Source organism: Dryobates pubescens, chromosome 2 (genome assembly GCF_014839835.1).
Source record: "Dryobates pubescens isolate bDryPub1 chromosome 2, bDryPub1.pri, whole genome shotgun sequence".
Lineage (NCBI taxonomy): Eukaryota > Metazoa > Chordata > Aves > Piciformes > Picidae > Dryobates > Dryobates pubescens.
The window spans coordinates 16,168,431-16,192,364 of record NC_071613.1 but is presented as its reverse complement, the minus strand read 5'-3'; the positions used below and the strand labels follow the sequence as shown (position 1 = coordinate 16,192,364).

The 23,934-nt window shown below is 50.6% G+C and overlaps 2 protein-coding genes across 3 annotated transcripts; both read right to left on the bottom strand.

Annotated features, from left to right (window-relative positions):
* Positions 1–393: 393 nt before the first annotated feature.
* Positions 394–2,247, bottom strand: BIRC5 (baculoviral IAP repeat containing 5). The gene is made up of 4 exons (XM_054171053.1): positions 1,995–2,247; positions 1,782–1,891; positions 1,086–1,203; positions 394–596 (listed from the first exon to the last, which is right to left on the bottom strand). Exons 1-4 carry the CDS (start codon positions 2,109–2,111, stop codon positions 513–515), a joined length of 429 nt encoding a protein of 142 aa, XP_054027028.1. The 5' UTR covers positions 2,112–2,247; the 3' UTR covers positions 394–512.
* A 1,712-nt stretch (positions 2,248–3,959) lies between these two features.
* On the bottom strand, positions 3,960–23,867 carry KAT14 (lysine acetyltransferase 14). Of its 2 annotated transcripts, none has more exons than XM_009905952.2 (10): positions 23,543–23,867; positions 21,819–21,937; positions 18,952–19,073; positions 17,903–18,084; positions 16,818–17,237; positions 15,678–16,249; positions 14,613–14,749; positions 13,456–13,631; positions 7,863–8,053; positions 3,960–5,505 (listed from the first exon to the last, which is right to left on the bottom strand). In XM_009905952.2, the coding sequence occupies exons 1-10, from the start codon at positions 23,796–23,798 to the stop codon at positions 5,332–5,334; spliced, it is 2,349 nt and encodes a 782-aa protein (XP_009904254.2). In that variant the 5' UTR covers positions 23,799–23,867; the 3' UTR covers positions 3,960–5,331. The 2 variants fall into 2 exon arrangements, with proteins under 2 accessions (XP_009904254.2, XP_054026972.1); XM_054170997.1 differs by having other exon boundaries at positions 16,818–17,234.
* Between the last annotated feature and the right edge of the window lie 67 nt (positions 23,868–23,934).

The window sequence follows — 23,934 nt, the reverse complement described above, 5'->3', positions numbered from 1 at the left end:
ATTTACAGATGCATCAGCATCAGGCAGCAGCCAACCACAACTAAACGCTTACAAGGATACCAGGCACACCAAGACTGGCTATAATTAAGACATCATCCCCAATCCCACCCCCCTGGAGGAGCTTTTAAAAACTCCTGACCCTTTACATTTCTACAAGCATTGGTATATTCAGTACAAAAAAATGGAAGTGTCTGTTAGCTTTTGCAAGGGACAAAAGTTTTTGCACCAGAGCCACTGCATCCCCAAAAGCAGACACAGCTGAGTATAAAAATAAAGAGCAAACAGAACCTCAAGTAGCAATCCTCAGTGAAACCAACAGGAAGAGCAGGAGAATCCCAACGGGACAGAAGTGATTCTGTAGGCAGTGCATCCAACACCAAGTACTACACCTGGGTAGGCTCGGGGGAATGAAGGAGAGATCAGTCTGTTTCTCAGAGACACTTGGAATGCAGCCTTGGTAAAACAGGACGGGGCAGTGCCAGAGGATCATGTACAAGGCAGAAGTCAGTGTCCTAGGAGGGCAGGTTCTCTATTTGACGGCGCACGCTGGCAGCTGCATCCTCAATGCTGCTCACCTTCTGGGAAATGCTTTTTTTCTGCAAAGAGCAGAAGTACAACAGTTACTGCCTGCCACTGAAGTGAGCCACCTTCACCTCCCAGAGCAACACTGCCTACCAAGAATCACAGGATCCTTTTGCTTGGAAATTGACTTGAAGGTCCATCAAGTCCAACCCTCCTCCGAGCTGTACCAAGCCTAGTGCTAAACCGTGTCCCTCAGAGCCACATCTCTGCCTCTGTGAAACACCTCCAGGGATGGTGACTCCACCACCTCTGTGGGCAGCCTGTTCCAGTGCCTGACCACTCCCTCAGTAAAGAGATTTTTCTTCAGCTCCAACCTAAACCTCCCCTGGTACAACTTGAGTCCATTTCCTCTCACCCTAGAGAATCACAGAATCAATAAGGTTGGAAGAGACCTCAAAGGTCATCAAGTCCAAGCTGTCACCCAAGACCTTATGAGAGGAATCTCATGATACTCCAGTGTCACAGGAGTGTAGAAAAACATGGTGGTGTCCACATGTACGTACAATTAAGTTCCTCATTCGTTCTTTGTCCAGCTTCAGGAACTCCTGCAGTGTCAGGCTACTGGCATCCTTCTGCAGGCTAATGAAAGCACAGCCTGCAGAGTGTTTTTTATGCTCCTCTCTGGGGGGAAAAAAAGAGGCGGGGGGGGGGGGGGAAGGTAATTAAAAAAAGAAAAGGAATGAAATGCAGCTCACAACACAATACAAGCAGCTGCTCCTCTCTGCAGAGCACCCTGGTTGCTGGCATTAGAGTCACAGAATCGCTTAGGCTGGAAAAGACCTTCTAGAGTCCAAGCATTAACCGTACTCTACCAAGTCCTCCACTAAGACATATCCCCAGGCATCACAGCTACACATTTTTGAAGATGTCCAGGGATGGTGCCTCCACCACCTCCCTGAGCTGGCTCTTCCAATGCCTGATAACCCTTTCAGTGCAAAAACTTTTCCTAATGCCCAGCCTAAACCTCCCTTGGTGCCACTTGTGACCATTCCCTCTTGCTCTATCACTTGTTCCTCGAGAGAAGAGACCGACTTGCTTCATCCTCCTTTCAGGCAGTCATAGAGAGCGAGAAAATCTCTCCTCAGCCTCCTCCAGACTAACTTCCTTCAGTTCCACCTCCGCCACTACCTCCCGGCCCGGCTCACCCTAGACAGCTGCGTACGGAGGGAGGGGGCCGGGGGAACCCCCTCGGTACTCACACAGGGTCATCGTCGGGCTCCCATCCCTCCAGCTCCTTGAAGCAGAAGAAGCACTGTGCCACGTCGGGGCTGTTCTCGCTGGGACAGTGGATGAACCCCGCCGCCGCCATCTGCGAGCAGAGGGAGCGCGGGGAGACACCGTCAGCGCCCACCGCGCCCGGTGCCCGCTGCCAGCCCCGCTCCCGCCCGGCTCCGCTCCCCCGCCGGACTCACCCGCTCGGGCGTGCAGACGCAGCCCTCCGTGAACGGCCAGTTGCAGAAGGTGGCGATCCGTGTGGAGAGGAAGTAGAGTCGCCATTCCTCGGGCACAACGTCCGGAGCGGCCGCCATGGCTCGGTTCAAATGGCGGCGGTTGGGCGCGCAGCGCAGCGCAGGACGGGAGCGGGGCGGCCGCGGCGGCCGCCGGGAGCTGTAGTTCCTCTGCCGCGCCCCCAGCTGCCGGCCGCTTGGTGCCTCGCGGAGCACCCGGCTGCCGCTGTCGTGGGCACAGATAGGGGGCAGGACGCCCCCGACCCGAGCCATGGTGAGGCCACACCTCGACTACTGGGTTCAGTTTTGGGGTGCTCGCTACATTGCCACTGAGATGCTGAGGGGACTGAAATATCGCTGAGGAGAGGCTGGGGGAGCTGGGGCTGTTCAGCCTGCAGAAGGGGATGCTGAGTGGGGATCATATCAGTGCTGATTACAGAATGATAGAACAGTTTGGGTTATAAGGGACCTTGAAGATCACCTAGTTCCAACTCCTCTGCCATGGGCAGGGACACCTGCTAGACCAGGTTGCTCCAAGCCTTGTCCTTGAGCAAGTGTCAGGAGGATGGAGCCAGACTGTTCTCAGTGGTGTCCAGCGACAGGACAAGGGGCAGCAGACACAAACTGCAACACAGGAGGTTCCATGCAAACATAAGGAAAAATTATGACTGAGGTGCTGAAGTGAGTGCAGAGAAGGGCAGCAAAGCTGGTAAAGGGTCTAGAGAACAAGTCTTGTGAGGAGCAGCTGAGGGAATTGGTGGTGTTTAGTCTGGAAGAGGCTGAGGGAAGACCTCACTCCCTGCAAACTCCTGAAAGGAGGCTGTAGTGAGGTGGGGGTCAGGGACTTCCACCTAGTAACAAATGATAGGACAAGAGGAAATGGCCTCAGGAGGCTAAGGTTGGATACTAGAAGAAACTTCTTGACTGAAAGGGTTCTCAAAGACTGGAACAGGCTCCCCAGGGAGGTGGTTGAATCCTCATCCATGAAGGTGCTGGAAAGAGCAGAGATGTGGTGCTGAGGGACATGGTTTAGCACCAAACTTGGTAGTTAAGAGTTGGGTTTTATGATTTTAAAGGTCTTTTCCAAGCAAAACAATTCTATGATTCTATGACTCTCTGGGGCTGGTGCAGCATCAGGCATGCCCAACCCAGCAGCAGGTCACTCAGCCCTAAGCCATGGTGTTCTCACACCCCATGAGGTGAACCATGCCAGCCTGAAACCTTCCTCTGGGCCTTATGCCTCTGCCAGCCCCAGGTCTGACGATGTGCAAGCTGTACTCTTGGCATCCTGGGTCTCCCTTTCCCACCCTGGGAAGTGGTGCTGCCACACACCACTGCACACAAATCACAGAGTCACAGAATGGTAGGGGTTGGAAGGGACCTCTGAAATTCACCCAGTCCAACATCCCTGCCAGAGCAGGAGCAACTAAAGTGGATCACACAGGAACACGTCCAGGAAGTCTGCAGTGTTTTGAGAGTCTCCAGGCTCTGAAAGGCTCCACTGCCTCTCTGGCCCTCTCTGCCCTCTTGGCCACAAGGGCACGTTGCTGACTCATCAAGATGATGGGCAGGCAGCTCAAGGAACAGTGTGACTACAGGCAGGCTTTTCCAAGGGAAGGGCTTTAATTCCATTCATCAAGACAGATTAATTTTTCCTGTTTTTTTTTCTCTTCCCAGGTTAACATCAAAACTTTTTCACACAGCCACAGAGCAGGCAGAGATGTGCACAGATGCTTGGGGAACACCACACTCAGTTGGGCTCTTCTTCCCCTGCTTTTGTTTTGGTGAGGATGGACATTGCCTACACAAAAAAATCCCCATACTTGGGTGTTCCTCTCTTGAAGACTCTGTTAAGGCAGCTACCACTACAGCAAGGTACCCAACAGCTATACAAAGTGGATTAAGAACATTTGTGGTGTAGCTCTCTGTGGGGTTCTGGTGTGAAAGGGACAGCACAGGGGTTGTGATTCCTACTTACACGAATGGACCAACCTTTGGCCAGGCAGCAGAGCAAACTTTACAGCTTGCTCTTCAGCTACAAGAGAAGTCAGGGAGAGAGGAAGCCCTAAGCTGTGTAAAAAGACTAGGCCCCACTGCCAGAGAAACTGTTTGGGGCTTGGATTTTTTGTAGTTTTTGGCTGTTTCTGTTTATTCTTTGCTCTTCTCTTAGGGTTAGAGCCATGAGATCGCAGCCTAGATGCCTCCAAGGACTGGAACTGGCCCACCTCTATCCTCTCCTCCCTCCAAGCTGCCAAGAGATTGCTTCTGCAAACCAGAGCCTGCGTTTCACACATCACTGCTGACTGTTGTTCTGGGCTTCTTCTCGACAAAGCACCTGTAGCAGGAGGAGGTGGCTGCTGGAGCCTGCAAGGCTGGCTCTGTGGTTAGAGGTGTGCCCAAAGGGCTGATCTGCAGCATCAACAACTGGCAGAGAGGTGGTAAGATTTCAAAGAGCTGATCTGGCAGCTGCTGTGTCCTACCTCACCTACTTACAAAACCGCTTTGACACCTTCTTCCCAAACACCAAACACTGCACACGACAAGGACTTCACACTGAGCACAGGGTCAGCCAGGGGAAAGGAAGGCAGGAGGCATGGGGAAGGAGAAAGCCATCTCCCTCTGAGCCTTGCCTTCAGGGATCACAGGAGTTCATAACGAGCTCTTCATTATGCCTACAGCGTGGTTCCCATCTTGCTGTTCTGGCACGTGCAGAGCATTCAGCTAAATGCACCAATATCTAACTTTTCCTTCACAGATTCAAGACATGGATCCTAACAAAGCAATGAGATCACAGAAACACTGCAGATGACTTCAGTTTACATGTTCATTCCCTAGAAACAAACCACAAACCAAACAACCCAGAAGCAAAAAAACCCTGCAGCTTCTTTTCTTGGGACAGGTTTCAAAGTTTGAAATCCATGAGGCCCCCCTCTGAAGTGACTCTTTGCTTGTTTGTTTGGATTTGTTTCTTCGCTTGTGTGCCAAATGAGGCTTCTCCAGAGTAACAGTGGCAGGAAGAACTTCTCATACAGAATTTCAGTTCTCCAGTGGTTTCAGCATGTCCCAGTTGGCATTTCCAGGCCTCTCCCCTTGGAGCGTAGGAACCGATCCTCTCGGGTTGCAGTTTCAGCACACAGCACAGCGCTTGCTGGAGCCCTAGGGGTGAAGGGCATCGGTGTGCTCCAGCTCTCACCTGGCAGCCAACGTTCTCTGCTGAAAGCTGCAACAGATCTTTCTTTCCTTGATGGATTTGGGCTCCTTCATCTGCTGCATCCCCCTGCCCCCAGGCAGCTGGGAGGGCTCAGCGCCGCAGCCTGAGGAAGAAGGCGTGCTTGCACTCCTTGCTGTCCAAGGGGTAGTACTTGTCATAGAAATCCAGAATGTATTCTTCAGTCTTAAACCCAAACTTCTGGTAGAGCAGCATAGCAGGGTTGCTTGCAGAGACGTGAAGGGTTACATCTTTGCCCATGCAGGTCTGCCAAGGGAAAAGGAAAAAACACAACAACAACCCCACAGACCAATCAGAGAGCGCAGGGAGGATCCCAGCCAGAGAGGGAGACAGCCTCTGGGGGAATGTGGAGGTGAAGAGATTCAGCAGCTCAGGTGTTCGAGTTGCTGAGAGAATGTGAGCAAATCAAGGGCCTGGAGACAGGAGTTACCACACATAGCAACAGCTGGGAGGTGAATCACAGAACCATCAAGGTTGGAAAAGACCTTTAAGATCACGGAGTCCAACTCTAACCCAACACCACTAAGCTATATCCTGCAGTGCCACATTGTTGCAGCCACTGTTCTGAGGGCAGCTGCTGCATTCCTTAGCTGACCAATTCCTTAGCACACTGCCTAAAGCAACACAATATTGTTATAGAATTGTCAGGGTTGGAAGGGACCTCAAGGATCATCCAGTTCCAACCCCTCTGCAGAGACACCTCACACTACAGCAGGTTGCTCACAGCCACCTCCAGCCTGGCCTTAAAAACCTTCAGGGATGAGGCTTCCACCACCTCCCTAGGCAACCTGTGCCAATCTCTCACCATTCCACATGTGCCAAGAACAATATCCTCACACTGGCACCCTTGGATTGGAACTTGCTGCAGGAGCCACCTCCTTGACAGGCTGGCACCTCTTATTGGGAAAAGATTTTAGCTTGTGTGTGTGGTTGGGTTTTACTGCTTAAGGGATTGATAACAGTATAAAAACAGCCACAAGAGTCACTTTGTTTAGGGCTTCTCAAGGATACTTAGTTAGGGACTTTGGTTGGGGATCTTTGGTTAGTTATCTTCAGTTAGGGCTGCGAGGGACTTCTGCTTCTCTTAGCTACTTCTGGCTAGGGCTTTGGTGTAGGGATGCTGCTAGGGACTTCTGTTAGCTGCTTTGTCTGCTAAGGGCTCCCAGGACGACTTCTGTGAGTGGGACTCTTGAGACTCTAATGCTGGGGGTTCTACAATGCAGCAATAAAGGCCTTCTGGGAGGACTTGTGAGATTCTGCTCTCTGCATCCCTGGCATCTCCTTGCTGTACAGCAGTGGGGTTCATGCCTCCAGTCGTCACCCAACGGCCCTCCCATCGGGGGAAGAGCAACACCACATCTACACACTTCTTGAACACTTCCAGGGACAGTGACTCCACCACCTCCCTGGGCAGCCTGTTCCAGTGCCTGACCACTCTTGCAGCAAAGAAATGTTTCCTAATCTCCAGTCTAAAGGGAAGGGAACACTGCTGCTCCTCGAGCCTCCGAGGCCCTCTGACGACCAAAGCAGGTTTGGGATTTTAAATTGTCATCTTTCTGTTCTCAGTTGCTAAGTAACTGTTACCTAACAGTCACCTGGATCAGTGGCCCAAAGAAAAGTCAAAGCATGTCAGGAGGATCAGGCACCCTGCTCCTCCCCGTTAGCAAACAGAGCTGAGCTCTCTGGGACCACGCGAGCAGCCCCAGCACACCTCTGGGCTGTCAGGCTGCAATTCCTGTCTCTCCCACCCAGCTCCTCTCCCATCCTTCAGGGCACAGCACTCAGGAAATGCAGTTCAGACAGCAAAAGACACAGCTTCAAGATCCCAGATAACCAGCAGATCCCACTCTAACCAGCAGCTCTCTGATAAATATGCTGATATAATGCTTCATTTTTCCTGCTTTCCCCTAGTGTTTGAACAGCATTCCATGTATGTTGGACCAATGGTAACTCCAAGGGGGAACAGTAACACCCTTTAGGAAATTTCCAAGGTAGATCATTCTCACTAGGTGTTCACATCCCACATCAATACCACTGAGGGCAATTTACTTAGAATCACAGAATCAACCAGGCTGGAAAAGACCTGAGAGATCATCAAGTCCAACCTATTACCCAATACCTAACACCTCCTGACAACTAAACCATGGCTCCAAGTGCCACATCCAAGCCTCTTATGAACACCTCCAGGGAGGGAGACTCCACTTCAACTGCTTTCCATAGAGCTGCTCAGGAAATGCTGCTCAGGGTGTCTTTAAAGGAGAGTGCTTAGTGGCCTGTGTCAACGTGGTAGAGGGGTGGACACGGCAGAGAGCTGTAAAGGTAGAAGAATTACCTTCAGGTAGCCCAGAAGAGCAACTCTTAGTGGAAACAAGGTAGTGGTTTGACTTCATGATCATAAAGACCTTTTCTAACCAACCTTATTGTGGCCTTCCAGTATCTGAAGGAGGCCTACAAGAAAGCTGGGGAGGGACTTTTTAGGGTGTCAGGGAGTGACAGGACTGGGGGGAATGGAACAGCAACAGAAATGGGTAGATTCAGATTGGAATCACACAGAAGACAGAGCCAGTTCTTTGGCTCAGGTGTGGGATTTTTGCCTTGGTTACCTGGATAAGGTGGTAAATCATGAAGGTTGCAATCCCAGCTCTTCTCCACTCAGGGTGAACTAACAGAAAAGAGATGTAAGCTTCATTGTACTTCACATCTGGCACCATGAAGCCAAAGGCAATGATAACCTTCTTGTAAAGGACCACAACACTGAAGTCTGGATACTGCAGGCATTCTGACAAATCAATTCCTAGGGGAAAAAAAAATAGAGAGAACAGCAGCTGGAAGTGTTACCAACTGTCACAGTTTAAAGCAGGACAGATTTGCTTTTTTACCTCTTCCAAAAAGGGGCAAAAGAAAACAGCACACACAAAGGACTGGATAGGATGGGAAGTTTAAATGGAAAGGCTATTTACAAACAACAGTGCTGCAAGTGGTATAGCACAAAGCATAGCCAAGCATATAAAACACAAAGAAATCCATAGTCTGGGCTCAACACAGAAGCTCATTAAGCCTAAGCTTCACACAAACCTCCCTCTATGCCAGGCCAACAAACCCCAGGCTTCCATGCCCTCATCCCTACCCAGGCTCTCTACCCTCCGTACCACTCCATTTGTGATGCAACACAAAATTCAGCTTGGCAGCTCCAGGCCCCAATTAAGCCACTCCAGGCCTAATCAGCAGCATTGCCAAGGCTGACACCAGGCCTTAGTCCCCTGCCAGGGAGATAAGAACCTGCTTGTCCTTCCCAGCAGGAGAAAGGGAGGGAAAAGGAGGGGTGGAAATTGATTTTGCAGCCAGTGTTAAAGGGAGGCAGGACTTCTGGGTATGAAATGCAAAGATTACACTTTCCAGTACACTCCTGGACCTGTCTAGCTCCTGGAGGTCTGTAACCCTGTGGTTTTCTTAAAGGCATTAGCCTCAAGCTGCCACACCAAACAAAAGCAAAGTACCACATCTGCACAGAAATGCAGGGGGTTAAGGCCTTTTAGAAGCACTCACATTTGATCCCTTCCTTTTTACCTCTGTTTCAAAGCTGTGACATTGAGAGATGCTTCAACAAAACACACACACCACCAAAGGGGAGCTGCTTACTGAGGTGTGATTCTTGCATGCAGAAACTAACAGAAGCTGATTTCCTCCCAAATGATTCAAGGATGAAACCAAAGCCCCAAAAGCACATTCTTTAAACCAAAACACCAAAAAGAAAGTAACCATTTCAGCCCCCAGCTCATCTTTCCTTGGCTTGCATCTTGAGCCATAGCAGCAGACTCTGCTGAAGGACTCAGTTCTAAATATGCATGGGGATATAGATGTGTAAATGTTTGCAGGACTGGCTCCTGCTAAGTCTGTGCCCCTTGCCTGGGGCTCCTAAGAGCTGTAGTAACATTGATGGGTAAGGGTTTGCTTCTTCCTTTCCCCAGTTCAAGAGAGACAAGGATCTGCTGGAGAGAGCACAACAGAGAGCCATGAGGATGCTTAGGGGCCTTGAACATCTCCTCTGTGAAGACAGGCTGAGAGCCCTGAGGCTGTTTAGTCTGAAGGAGAGAAGACTGAGAGTGGATCTGATCAGTGTCTACCAATATCTGAGGGGTGAGTGTCAAGTGGTGGGGGTCAATATCTTTTGGGTGGTGCACACTAATAATACAAAGACCAACAGGTTCAAGCTTGAACACAGAAGGTTTCAGCTCAACATGAGGAGAAACTTCTTTACAGTGAGGGTGACAGAGCACTGGAACAGGGTGACAGAGCACTGGGGCAGGCTGCCCAGAGAGGTTGTGGAGTCTTCTTCTCTGGAGACATTCAAAACCCACCTGGATGCATTCCAGTGTGCACTACCCTGGGTGATCCTGCTTTGGCAGGGGGGTTGGACTGGATGATCTCTGGAGGTCCCTTCCAACCTCTCATGTCCTGTGATTATGTGATTCATTTCCCCTGAGCTGGGCTAGCACCAGGCTGGTGGACACCATTCCCATTCCAGGTGGCAAACACCAAGGCCCTCTGCCTGTAGCAAGCACATTGGGGCAGTTGAGAGTGTATCAGCCTAACAGACAGGGTGAACCTTCCTGTTCCTGCAAACCTTTCTCCAGATGTTGCAGACCCAGCCTTCAGGTCTGGTAAGGGTTACCTGCCTAAGGTTCCTATCTCTTTTTCTACACCCGGTCTTGAGCTCCTGCTGCTTCCTCTTGTGCACAGTCAGCGGCTGGGGGAGCTACCTGTGAGCCTGCCCATCAACACACTCGCTTTTAGCATGCAAATTCCCTAACGCTGGGTGTGAAGCTGCCTCTCAGGGCAGTGCTGCTCGCCTGAGTCAGAGGCTGGACAGAACAGCCCGAGGCTGGTGCCTTCCCAGTGGAGTTTGTTAGCTTGCCTGATCAGATTGCTGCTGCTGCTGTAGCCTCAGATCATCCAGGCAGCATGTCAGGGCCCAGCAGCGCAGCTCAAGACAGAGAAGGTGGTAATTTTGGGGTTTTTTTGGTGGACAAGCCCCAGAGGAGCTGCAAGACGTAGCACAGCTGGGACACAGCTGTTAGCTTCTGCCTGGAACTGCCAATCCAGGTATGTTTGGAACATGAGATAACAAAAGGGCAGAGTTAAGTTTTCCAGCAATGTTTATCACTCTCACAGAACCCTACCTAATCTCCTAGACCATGGCACTGAGTGCCTCATCCAGGCTTTTCTTAAACACCTCCAGGGACCTCGACCCCACCACCTCCCTGGGCAGCACATTCCAAGGGGCAACCTCTTTCTGTGAAGAACTTCCTTCTAAGATCAAACTTCCCCCTGCATAGCTTGAGACTGTGTCCTCTTGTTCTGGTGCTGCTTGCCTGGGAGAAGAGACCAACCCCCACCTGCCTACAACCTCCCTTCAGGTAGTTGTAGAGAGCAATGAGATCTCCCCTGAGCCTCCTCTTCTCCAGACTAAGCAACCCCAGCTCCCTCAGCCTCTCCTCACAGGGCTGTGAGTGCTCCAGACTCCTCCCCAGCTTTGTTGCCCTCCTCTGGACACGTAGGAGCAACTCAACATCTTTCTCGAATTGAGGGGCCCAGAACTCTCTCATCTCTCAATGAGATACAAGACTTCATAAGGCACCAGACATAAATGAGCAGGTAAATTATGTTCCTGCTCCAGAGTCAAGATGGGTGGAGCAAGACGTGGGAGGAATCGATTGGCAATAAGGAGCCAACTTAATTATCTCCAGGCTGCAACTGACTGTGAAGTGCCTTACATCATGTCTGTGCAGGAACTGCTGCATTGCCCTGAGCACCCTGGCGTCTAGGAGATGCTGCCCTCCTCTCAGCAGATGCTTAGCTGGGTATGGTTTTACCACTCCTCTGCTGAGGAGATGTTTCCCTTTAGGGCATGAATGCACAAGATACCAGGACAGACAACAAGGGGGAATCTTGCTTCACAGCAGCTCATTTGCAGTAACTACCTGCAAATTATTTCTGCCTTGTGAGAAACAAGAAGAGCTCTGATGGGAAGGGTTTACAAGGAGCTACTGGAGAGAGTCCAGCAGAGAGCCACTAAATGCTGAGGGGACTGGAACATCTCTGAGGAGAGGCTGAGAGTGCTGGGACTGTTTAGTTTGCAGAAGAGGAGACTGAGGGGGGTCTCATTCATGCTGATCAGTATCTACAGGGCAAGCATCAGGAGGATGGAGCCAGACTCTTCTCATTAAGCTACCACTTGTTGAGAGAAATAACTGTAATTCTGCCTGAGTTTTGGCATCTGAAACATCTGTGCCTGAGGGATACTAACCTCAGTGAGTGGTAGCTTAGCTGGGCTTAGTTACCTTCCACTCTCTCTGACTGAATCCTTACCTTTTCACCAGTTGTGCTGAGCCTAGGCCTTAGCTCTTCTGAGAATGGTGGGGGGTATCCAGTGACAGGACAAGGGGCAATGGACACCAACTGGAACACAGGAGGCTCCACATAAACATCAGGAAAAAATTCTTCCCTTTGAAGGTGGCAGAGCCCTGGGCCAGGCTGCCCAGAGAAGCTTGTGGAGTCTCTGTCTCTGGAGGCATTTAACACCTGCCTGGACATGTTCCTGTGTGATTTACTCTGGGTGCTCCTGCTCTAGCAGCAGGGTTGGACTAGAGAATCTTCAGAGGTCCCTTCCAACCCCTCCCATTCTGTGATGATTCTGTGATTTGGGAAGGCAGAAGAACTAAGGCCTGGGCCAGCCTGCTGAAAATGTAAGGATTCAGTCAGAGGGAGCATCACTAGTGGAAGGTAACTAAGCCCAGCTAAGCCACCACTGACTGGGGACAGCACCCCTCAAACACAGATACTTCAGATGCCAGAACTCAGGCAGAATTAGTTACTTCTCTCAACAAGTGGTAGCTTAATGATGCCTTCCCATCTGCACATCCCACCCCTCCTCAGCTGCACCAGCCCACTGTGAAGCTCAATCCTTCCCATCCACAAAGACACTGTGCTTTATCTCCAGGACCATCAGCTCCTCCTTTTAAACCAGAACCAGGGTGCAATTAATCACCTAATCCCAGCCTCACAAAATACACACCAGATTTGGAGTTCTCTGTGGAGGCTGATGGGAGCTGCCAGCTTTCTGATTTAATGACAAACAGTTCACAGTGGAGTGAACACACCCATGCTCCTTCTGGTAAATAAAACAGGGTGAGTCCTGAAGAACTTAATGATGGTGTGACCCAACTTGGCCAGAACTTCAAACACATTATCAGAAGCAGAGAGACTGTAACAAAGGGGTTCAGCCTCTGTTGGGATTGCAACTGTTTCTCAGGAGCTTCGGAACAGCTTGTGAAAGGAAAGGTTATACCACATTATCTCCTCCCCAGCTGTACAACTTGGACAATGAGTAGCACAAAGAGCTCCAATCCTGACTGCACAGCTGACCTACAAACTCTGTTGACTCACTAATCTGCAAGTCAAAATGGAAAGCAAACAGTTACCTGGACCAAGGCTCGGTACTGTTTGTGCTGGTCTTTTCTAAATTGCTCTGCCAGCCTAATCAGTGTTGTTTGATGATTAGAAGCTGATCCGCGCAGTACACAAACATCATAGAATCATAGAATTGTCAGGGGTGGAAGGGACCTCAAGGATCATCTAGGTCTAACCTCCTTGCCATGAGCAGGGACACCTCACACCAGAGCAGGTTGCTCAAGGTCTCATCCAACCTGGCTGCAAACACCTCCAGGAAGGGGCATCCACCACCTCCCTGGGCAACCTGTTCCAGTCTCTCACCACCCTCATGGGGAAGAAGAACTTCTTCCTAACATCCAATCTCAATCTACCCATTTCTAGTTTTGCTCCATTCCCCCCAGTCCTATCACTCCCTGACACCCTCAAAAGTCCCTCCCCAGCTTTCTTGTAGCCCCCTTCAGATACTGGAAGGCCACAATTAGGTCTCCTCAGAGCCTTCTCTTCTCCAGACTGAACAGCCCCAACTCACTCAGACTGTCCTCAGCACAGAGCAGCTCCAGCCTTCTGCTCATCCTCCTGGCCCTTCTCTGGACACCTTCCAGCACCTCCAGACCCTTCCTGTGATAGGGGCTCCAGAACTGGACCCAGTGCTCCAGATGAGCTCTCAGCAGAGCGGAGCAGATGTTTTTCCCCTGAACAAACCCCACTTCTTTCTTAGACAGTCAAGTGCTGAAGGAATCTTACCAGGCCAGAAGAATTCGTGGCACATGGAGTTTATAGTGGGGATGTGATTAGGACGAACGTAGCAGTAGTCAATAGGTGCTTCTGGCTCAGCCTTCCAGTTGAGATCACTCCTGTGGAGGTGGGCTCGGATTTCTGCCAGCAGCCTGAGTTTCGGGGGCTTTGTCTCATAATCACGCCTGCCAACAAGGTGCAAAGCAAACACAACAAGCCAGTGAGCAACACCAGCTGCCACTGCCCCTGCAGCCCTGTGGCTGCTGCCCACAAAATACTTGATGAGGTGCTCAGTGTGGAACAAAAGAGCAGTTTTGCATTCCTTCGTTCGAGGGAGGTGATTCTCCCCCTCTACTCTGCTCTGGTGAGGCCACACCTGGAGTACTGTGTCCAGTTCTGGAGCCCCAGTTAAAGCAAAGATCTGGACATGCTGGAGTGCATCCAGAGAAGGGCCACAAGGATGATCAGAGGGCTGGAGCTGCTCTGCTATGGAGACAGACAGAGAGTTGGGGCTGTGCAGTCTGGAGAAGAGCAGGCTCCAAGGAGACCTTACTCTGTGGGAAAGCAGCACCCAACTCAGCAAATCACCCTTGTGCCAGAGGCCAGGACACTTCTCAGATCCACAGCACACCAAACCAGCCTCTCCTTACACTGACAGTAAGGAAATCATAGAATCACAGAATCACAGAACTGTCAGGGTTGGAAGGGACCTCAAGGATCATCTAGTTCCAATTCCCCTGCCATGGGCAGGGACATGTCACACTAGAGCAGGTTGCTCACAGCCACATCCAGCCTGGCCTTAAACACCTCCAGGCATGAGGCTTCTACCACCTCCCTGTGCAACCTGTTTCAGCCTCTCACCACCCTCATGGGGAAGAACTTCTTCCTAACATCCAATCTCAATCATGGTTCCCACCCAAGAGCAGGCACAACTGGTGACTGTGGTGATGACCCCTCCCTGCCCTGCCCTCTCTTGGGAGATTCCCCTTCCCCAAGCAGAAGCAGTTTCAGTACTCAGCTAAACCAAAGGCTGTGCTTTCAGGGGTACCATGAGATACTGAGCTGTGCTTCAGGGATGAGTGAGGAGCACTGCCCAAGAAAGGTGTCCTCTCCACGGGCTGTGAGTTCACAAGCCAAGAGCAAACTCATCCTCTGACCATCTGTACCTGATGTAGGGTTTCAGGACACGGGATGTGTAAGGACTGACAATGCTGTGGTCTGTCAGGAGGTCTTCGGAGCCTACCAGTCGATAGAGAAACTTTGTTGTCTGCTGTCGATATCCCTTCATGGCAGGCAGCATTGTCTAGGTGCACAAAAAACAGGCAAAGCATTTCAGGAAGACTCATCAATGACTCAAGAGAGGGGAGTCACACCAACAGAAGGAAAATAAGGCCATTGTCATCGGGGCAGGATGGACTGGATCCATGGCAGGACAGTCCCACCCCAGAGAACTCTGCTCTGGGACCTTTTAGATTTAGCACCCAAACCTATGAGCCACATGCATCACCCAGAAAAGGGCTACAGGTCATCTCCCTTCTGCACACCACCTGCATCCAGGCCTCCACCACCACTCTTCTCCTATGGGAACAGGCTGCCAGAGATGGGGCTGTTCAGCCTGGAGAAGAGAAGGCAATGGAAGCCTGCTGGGGGGTGGACAAGAAAGCTGGGGAGGACTTTTGACAAGGGCTTCTAGTGATAGGATGAGGGGCAATGGATTGAAGCTGGAAGAGGGGAGATTTAGACTTGAGATTAGGAAGAAACTCTTGACAGTGAGTGTGGTGAGACAGTGGAACAGGTTGCCCAGGGAGGCTGTGGATGCCCCCTCCCTGGAAGTGTTCAAGGCCAGGTTGGATGAGACCTTGAGTAACCTGGTCTGGTGGGAGGTGTCCCTGCACATGGTAGGGGGATTGGACCTAGATGACCTTTAAGATCCCTTCCAACCCAGACCAATCCATGATTCCATGGTCAGTGCTTGGGCAGGGCTGGAGTACAAACAGCTCAGACATTTGTGGTGCTGACACTGACAGTTGTGTTGTACGAGCACGTCCCGGGCAGAAAGAGGCTTGTTGAGAGCATTGGTGGGGACACAGCCCTAGGGACAGGTAAGCCTTGCTCACATAATCCTTTTTGCTCTGAGAGTCTAATAACCTCAAGATGACACTGCTGTCTGCAGCACAAACTCACCCAAAACAACCAGTGCCAAAAGCTCACAGAGGTTTGCAAACACTCACCTGGTATCTGTCCAAGATCCTGAAGTCCTGGCTAGTAGTTCTGTATGTTGCTTGCCCTACTGGAGACCTGGAGACACCTCCTTCTTTGGCTCCATAAATGCCATCGACCAGCAGCAGTGCAGCGTTCACAACCTGGTCCAGGTCAAAGAGTGGGAGTCCTCTCTCCCTCTTGGCCTGCCTGACTATAAGCTTGCGCCTCAGCCTCCGGGCCTCTGGGGTCATGCTCATGGCATTGGGGCAGGCTTCCAGTCTCTTCAGCAGCAGCTTTTCCTCATAGATGCTAACAGAGGTATGCTTTGGAGTTCTGGGCTTAGCATCCTTCTCCAGCTGGGGCTTCCTCTTGTCTCGCCCTCTCCCCTGCAGCGACACGTTTGAATCGTCAGGATCTTCACTGTCCCCTTCCAGCCTTTCTGGTTTTTCTTCCTCACTCTCCACCTCCTGCTTGATCTGCTCAGCTGTCTTCACTTTCTTTCTGCTTGCTATCACAGTGCCAGCACCGGCTGTCCCACTGGGAGGGGGCACATACTCTATTCCTGGGTCTATGACTCCATCTCCTTCCATCTCCTCATCATCTGCACAACAGAAATCCAGGAAACAATGTAAACAGCAAAGCCTCGTTTCAAAGAGGGCTGTCAGAGGACCTTTCAGCTAAGAGCAAGTCATGCAGGTTTACCCCCACACACACACTCCCTTTTCCATACACTTCTGGACATCCTGATTTTGGACAGGAAACACCATAAGGAGTCTCACTTCAGGATACAGAATCAATCCTGCTCCTGGCCTCAAGCTGCACCAAGGGAGGGTCAGATTGGATACTGGAAGTAACTTCTTCACGAAAGGGTTCACAAACACCAGTAGTCTCCTGAGGGTGGTGATTGCATCCCTGTCCATGGAGGTGTTCAAAAGACACACAGAAGTGGTGCTGAGGGACATGGTCTAGCACCAGCCTTGGTAGAGCTGGAGAATGGTTGGACTCAGATGATCTTTAAGGTCTTTTCCAACCACAGTGATTCTGGTGCTGCTTGCCTGGGAGAAGGCACCTGTCTGCAACCTCCTTTCAGGAATCTGTAGAGAGCAATAAGGTCTCCCCTGAGCCTCCTCTTCTCCAGGCTAAAAAATCCCCCCATGAGCATCTCTTACCGTGAAACAGAGCCTGTGGTGGCATCACATCTGGGATGAGATCTGCTTCTGAGAGAAGGCTGGGAGTAGCTGAGTGTGAGGCTGGGGTGCCAGGGGCTGAGAAGTCCAGCGATGGGGAAGGAGAAGGGCTGGTCAGAGGAGTGCGGTCGGAAGAGCTCAAGGAGGAGAAGTCGATGACCTCTCCCTTCTCCAGGACAATATCAGGCCGGCGGCCTCGGCTGGTGAATTTCACAGGGGTGGAGGAAGTGCTCCTGTCCAGGAAGCCAGCTGCCTCCTTCTGGGCTCTACGAATGTCCTTGGCCTCCTGGGTGCGAGATCTCTTCTCCTTCAGCTCCATGGCCGACTCCACCGGGTTGCGGCTCACCCGCTTCCGGAGTCCCTCCACAGTAATGATGGGATCCAGAGGTGGCTTTGAGGCTGCTAAAGAAGTAGTTTGCTTATAGATACTCTGCTCATGCACTCACTGGCTAGATACCATACGGTCAGAAAACCACACTGACTACAAATCTTATTAAGATGTATTTTCAAGTAGAACAGGGTGTCCAGAAAGGTGCTTGAGGCCCCCATCCCTGGAGGTCAAAGCCACTGAGGCCCTTAGCAACCTGATCTAGTTGGAGATTTCCCTGCTCACTGCAGGGGGGGGTTGGACAAGATGACCTTTGAGGGTCCTTTCCAACCTGATGCATTGTGTGTGTGAGTATACTCAAGGAATTCACCCCAGGATGTGGAGCATAATAAACCCAACGCACCCACAAAGCCTCAATCTTGCTCCTCTGCACAGGAGGGAATTTACACCGGGCAACACAAGATAAAAAAACCCTCCCCAGGGTACAGAGAAGCAGAGAAATTGTAGATTTCAGCCGATTCCAAAAGCCTTTTGATTGGTTAGCACCATCCCAAAAGGTAATGAAGTATAACAAGCTTCCCACATGACAGTATAGCTACCAAAGTCTAAGTCAACCAGTACAACAGTTTGCTTAAGGAACTGTCCATGCACACAGACTCATGGTTTTAAGTCAGCTTTTCCAATGCCTCCCAGCTGTGGCCCAGCTAGGAACCCACACACCACCAGGGGAAGGGTTTACCTTTGGCCTTCAGCGCAGATGCAGACAGTTTCTCTCCTTCAGGTTTCATGGTTGGGGGTTTGTTATGAACCAGCTTCCACCAGCCTGGTTCTCCAAATTCCTGTGCCCCTGAGCGGAAAAACAAAGGGCTCCCCACAGAGAGACAGCCAGCAACTGTGCTCCACCATGTTGAGGTCTTCTTCCTGTAGTGGGGAGAGGGGGGAAAGCAAGTGTGATGTCCCCACTCACCAGCTGGCCTTTCATAGAATCACAGAATCAGCCAGGCTGGAAAAGACCTCAGGGATCATCAAGTCCAACCTATTACCTAATACCTCCTGACAACTAATCCATGACTCCAAGTGCCACATCTAAGCCTTTTTTGAACACCTCCAGGGATGGTGACTCCACCACCTCCCTGGGCAGCACATCCCAATGGCCAATTACACTTTCTGGGAAGAACTTTCTCCTCACCTCCAGCCTAAATCTGGCTCATCCTGAGGTCTCCTCTCTCTGAAAGATGGAAAGGGTAGAGTGCTTCTGCCACTGGCACTTGTGCAGGGGTATGACACACCCAGAGGGGTGAAGGGTGGTCAGGCTGCCCAGGGAGGTGGTGGAGTCACCATCCCTGGGGGTGCTCAAGAAATGTTTGGACATGGCACTTTGGGACATGGTTTAATGGCCATGGTGGTGTGAGGTTGACAGTTGGATTTGATCTTGGAGGGCTTTTCCAACTGAAACAATCCTATGATTCAGTTTAGAAAGGCTCAAAGGCTTTACAGGTTCATATGCTACCTAAAGGAAGAGAAGAAATCATCCCCAAAATTTGCACTGACATTGGTTTTGTGTGACACTCTTGGGTTGGTTTTCCCCCCCTAAGAAATGCTTCCCTCACAAGAGCATCCCTCATGCCCACATTCAGCTTCCCAATCTTGAAGTCTTCCAATTTTCTCACTAGTGAGGCTCAACAGAGACATCACCAAATTCAGCAGGATTGTTTTCCATCTGTGGAACAGGTTTGAGTTCCTTTGGCTCACCAAGCAGCCTGTCAAGGATGTCTCTCATGCCTTTACCTGTTCCCCAATAAGAAGGTCCAGTGTTTCTCAATAAAAGCACAAATATCTTCTTTCCATCTGAAGTACCCCTGACGACCTGTTCCTTCCAGAGACAAATTGTACATTGCCAGCATGACAACCTGCAACAGAAAGTGTTGCATACAAGTGAATCTCTTCTGCTTCAGCTGCCCCACCTCACCCCCCTGGGCAGCCTGTTCCACCCTGTCAGTCAAGGAGTTTCTTCTACTCTCCAACCTACACCTCTCCTGGTGCAACCTGAGACCATTGTTACAAGGGAGAAGAGATCAACCCCTACCTCACTACAACCTCTGTCTAGGAAGTTGAAGAGAGCAAGAAGGTCTCCCCTCAGCCTCCTCTTCTCCAGACCAAACAACCCCATTTCCTTCAGCTGCTCCTCACCAGCCCTGTTCTCCAGCCCCTCCACCAACTTTGTTGCCCTTCTCTGGACCTGCTCCAGCACCTCAATGTCTTTCTTGGAGTGAGAGGCCCAAAACTGAATGCACAACTCAAGGTGTATCACACCTCATTGTAACTAAACCCTAGGTGACCAACTGTCCATGACATTTACCCAATCCATTTGAATGCAACTCAGATCAGCTGGGCTAGGACCATCTTTCACAATCACACAGCCTCCTTTGGACACTGCTTCCAAGAGGGACTACCTCTTCACTGCCAGAGAAGTTTGAAATTGGTTTGTCTCAGAGGGTTGGGCCTCCTTACATTGGGCCACAGCTTTGTGGAAAGTCCTGCTGAAGATCACAGAATGTTAGGGGTTGGAAGGCACCTCAAAAGGGCCCAGTCCAATCCCCTGCCAGAGCAGGATCACCCAGGGCAGGTCACACAGGAACATGTCCAGGTGGGTTTGGCATGTCTCCAGAGAAGGAGACTCCACAACCTCTCTGGGCAGCCTGCTCCAGTCACTCTCACAGTGAAAAAGGTTTACCTTGTGTTCATGTGGAATCTCCTCTGCTCCAGCTTGCACCCATTGCCCCTGAGCAGAATCACTGACATCACTGAGCAGAACCTGGCTCCATCCTCCTGATACTCAACCTTCACATCTTTATAAACATGAATGAGGTCACCTCTCAGTCTCCTCTTCTCCAAGCTGAAGAGCCCCAGCTCTCTCAGCCTTTCCTCATATGGAAGATGTTCCACTCCCTTAATCATCTTTGTGGCTCTGCGCTGGACTCTTTTCAGGCAGTTCCCTGAGGTCCTTCTTGAAGTGAGGGGCCCAGAACTGGACACAATATTCCAGATGTGGCCTCACCAGGGCAGAGTAGAGGAGGAAGAGAACCTCTCTTGACCCACTAACCACAGCCCTTCTCATCCACCCCAGGAAGCTATTGGCCTTCTTGGCCACAAGAGCACATTGCTGGCTCATGGTCAATCTTCCATCCACTAGGACCCCTAGGTCCTTTTCCCCTCCACTGCTCTCCAACCTACACTGATAGATGGGGATACGTGGCAGGCCTGCCATGCCAACCCTCTCCCCTGCCCAGCCCAATGTGAGAAAGCACTGCAGAAGTTCCAGCTGATGTTTGAAATGATCTCTTATGAGACAACACAGCACTGCTGCCCCAAAGGATGCAAACAGATGTCTCACACATATTGCTCAGCACAAAACAGCTAGTGCTTGATCCAATTCACTTCATGCGGAGGCAGCCAGCACTGCCTGCCTGCCCCTCCAGCACCCCCTGCCTGCCCCTCCAGCACCCTGCTTAGAGCAAGGTGACGTTCCTCAGGCTGCCCATAGGGTGGCTGCTGTATAATGCAAATTATTGTGATTGCTCAGGCTGTGCAAGTGACTGGAATAACAAATTCCAGCAAGGACTGCTGCTGCTGCTGCTGGGTAAGCAGCCAGGCTGGAGCTCTCCGTTCAGGCAGCTGGCAGGCTTTCTGTTTGCGTTGCACCTCGCCAGCTTTACATTTTGCTTGCAAAGGTACAAAAACCTGTTCATGCCCAGCAGCCAAACTGCAGGCACTCTGCTTTCCCAAACCTGCCTGAAGCTATGGATTCATAAGGGGAAGCAAAAATAAAAGAGAAATGAAAAAGACAAAAGCAAAAGAAGAAGAAGAAGAGGAAGAAAGAGAAGGACTTTAGGAAGGAATTTAGGAAGGAAGGAAGAAATTAAGGAAGGAAGGAAGGAATTTAGGAAGGAAGGAAGAAATTAAGGAAGGAAGGAAGGAATTTAGGAAGGAAGGAATTTAGGAAGGAAGGAATTTAGGAAGGAATTTAGGAAGGAAGGAATTTAGGAAGGAAGGAAGGAAGGAAGGAAGGAAGGAAGGAAGGAAGGAAGGAAGGAAGGAAGGAATTGAAGGAAGGAAGGAAGGAAGGAAAAGGAAAAGAAAAAAGATAACCTTCTGGCTCTCTACAGCTCCCTAAAGGAGGCTGGATTGAGGTGGGTCTTGGTCTCTTTTCCCTAGTAACAAGCTATAGGACAAGAGGAAATGACCTCAGGTTGCACCAGGGAAGGTTTGGGTTGGATAGCAGAAGAAACTTCTTCCCTGTAAGGGTTCTTAAAGACTGGAGTAGACTGCCCAGGGAAGTGGATGAATCCCCATCCCCTGGAGGTGTTTCAAAGACTCAAGAGATGTGGTGCTGAGGGGCATGGTTCAGCACCAGCCTTGGAACTTTTCCAACCAAAACAATTCTATGATTGTGTGGCTTTTATGATTATTTTTACCTGCCAAAAGCCCAGCCTCTAACAGGCCATGGGTAGCTAATTCATTGCTGAATTTCATGCACACATTTCTTTGTTACCTATACCTGAATCCTCCTTGTGGAGGTAGCAAGACACAGAACAAACAAGAATTTTAGCAAGCAGGCCCTGTGGTTGTCCTGCAGGCACAAACCCTTTCCTTACCTGCTGCCATGTCAGTCTCAACCGTTCAAACTGCTCCTTCCCATCTTCTGAGCAGTCGGAGCACGTGAATCTGAAGAAGTTATCTCCTTTGAGGTAGCTGAGCTGTTCCCTCAACTGACCTAAACCCAACAGGCAAACAACAACCAAAAAATCACTGTCTTGGTCCTTTTATAGGCAAAAGGAGATTTGCATTGGCTTACAACATCAGGCAGAAAAGTAGGTTTTGCTTTTATCTCCCAGCACCCCAACAGTTCCCAGGAACTTACTGAGAGGGAAGGTGTGGATTCATTTCAGCAGCCAGTACCAAGCCAAGGATTTCTTTCTTTCTGCTGCATTTCTCATTCCTTCTTGCTTCCCCAAGATAACCTACCTATTGCAAGAAATGTTTTCCCACTCTACTCTCAAAAAAACCCCCCAAACCCCAAAGTGGACCTGTTAAAGAAAGATACTTCAAAAGCTCTCAGAAACATAGAATCATAGAATGGTTTGCTTTGGAAGGGACCTCAAGGATCAGCCAGTTCCAACCCCCCTGCCATGGGCAGGGACACCTCACATTAGAGCAGATTGCTCAGAGCCACATCCAGCCTGGCCTTAAAAGCTTCCAGGGATGGGGCATATAAACATCCTCTTCCATGGCATCTTTCTGTTCACAGCTACCTGTCTTTCTTCTTCCCTGTCCACAAATCATCCCTGAAGCAAGGTTGCCAGCTCCTGTTCACAGCAGCCTTCAGGATGCAGGGCAGCAGACATGGTGTGAAGCTTTAAGGTATTTATTTCTCCTGCCAGGGGAAGGTCTCCTTTCCTTCAGACTGAGAGCCAACAGAGTGGCCCAACATTATCAAGAAGCACTCTTTCTTTACTGCAGTTTGATGCACTAGATCTCAAACCAGCAAAGCACTTCAGCCTATGTCTCTTTGCTGTGTAAAGCTAACCCTGGCTAAAAGTTTGTCTGTAAAAAACACAGTGACCTGGTGGGATACAGCCAGCTGTAAAACCCCAGGCAGCCCAAGTTACAGGTTCTAATTCAAGGAAAAGACAAACATCCTATCAGTCAGGATGGAGGGAAGAGATGCCATCCAGAGGGACCTGGACAGGTTTAAAACGTGGCCCCAAGCCAACCTCATGAAGTTCAACAAGGCCAAGTGCAAGGTCCTGCACCTGAGTCAGGGCAATCCCAAGCACAAATATAGGCAAGGAGTGGCTTGAGAGCTATTAGCTTCCCCTGGCCTTTGACCAGGGGGTTTCTTGTGCTGTTTGTCAGTTGTGAGTACCTGTAAATATTGTAGCTGCTGTGTATTTTGTACAGCTTCATTGCACTCCAGTGTAGATGGTAGTTTTGCTTGCAAACACAGCTTCCATTTGCTTCTAGCTGAGCTGCTCTGGCAAATGTAACGTTGGGGGGAAATTTTCAACCCACCAGTGTTCAAGGGGGCAAGGGGGGAGCAGGGAGGGAGAAGCTATTGTCTTGCCCTGGTCTTTGGCCGGGGGGGGTTCCTGTGCTGTTTTTGACTTGTAAACACTTGTAAATACTGTAACTGCTGTATAATTTGTACATGTTCATTGCATTCCATTGTAGGTTGGAGGTTTGCTTGTAAATGCAGCTTCCATCTGCTTCCAACTGAGCTGCTCTGGTGAATTGAATGCTGGAGAATTTCAGCCCACCACACCACCTTGCAAACCACCACAGCAATGCAAGCAAGAGACAAGCCAGCTGGCAGACTTACTTGCTGGGATCCACTTCTGGCACTTCTCGCAGTAGTAGGACATCTCCTCCATCCAGGACGCGTCACCTTCGTCGCTGTTCAGGGAGTCCCCGCTCTGATCGTGCGACAAATCCACCGAAGCCTGGTCTTCAGACTCAACTATCAGGAGGGTTTCTCCTTCCACCTCCCCCTCCTCCAGACCCTCTGAGGTGGAGGTCCTAGTGGCTTCGTCATCGTGGCGGCTCAGCAGCCCACTCATGTGAACGTTGTTGGCCATCCTGGGTGGTGCCTGGCTAACAAGGAGCTGCTCCTCCCCGCATCGACAAGTCCATCCACGCTGGGTGTGCCAGCCAAGTCTCTACAGCCAAAGCAGGGATGGCAGAGGAAATGGTTTGTGTCCACCTCACAGCTCC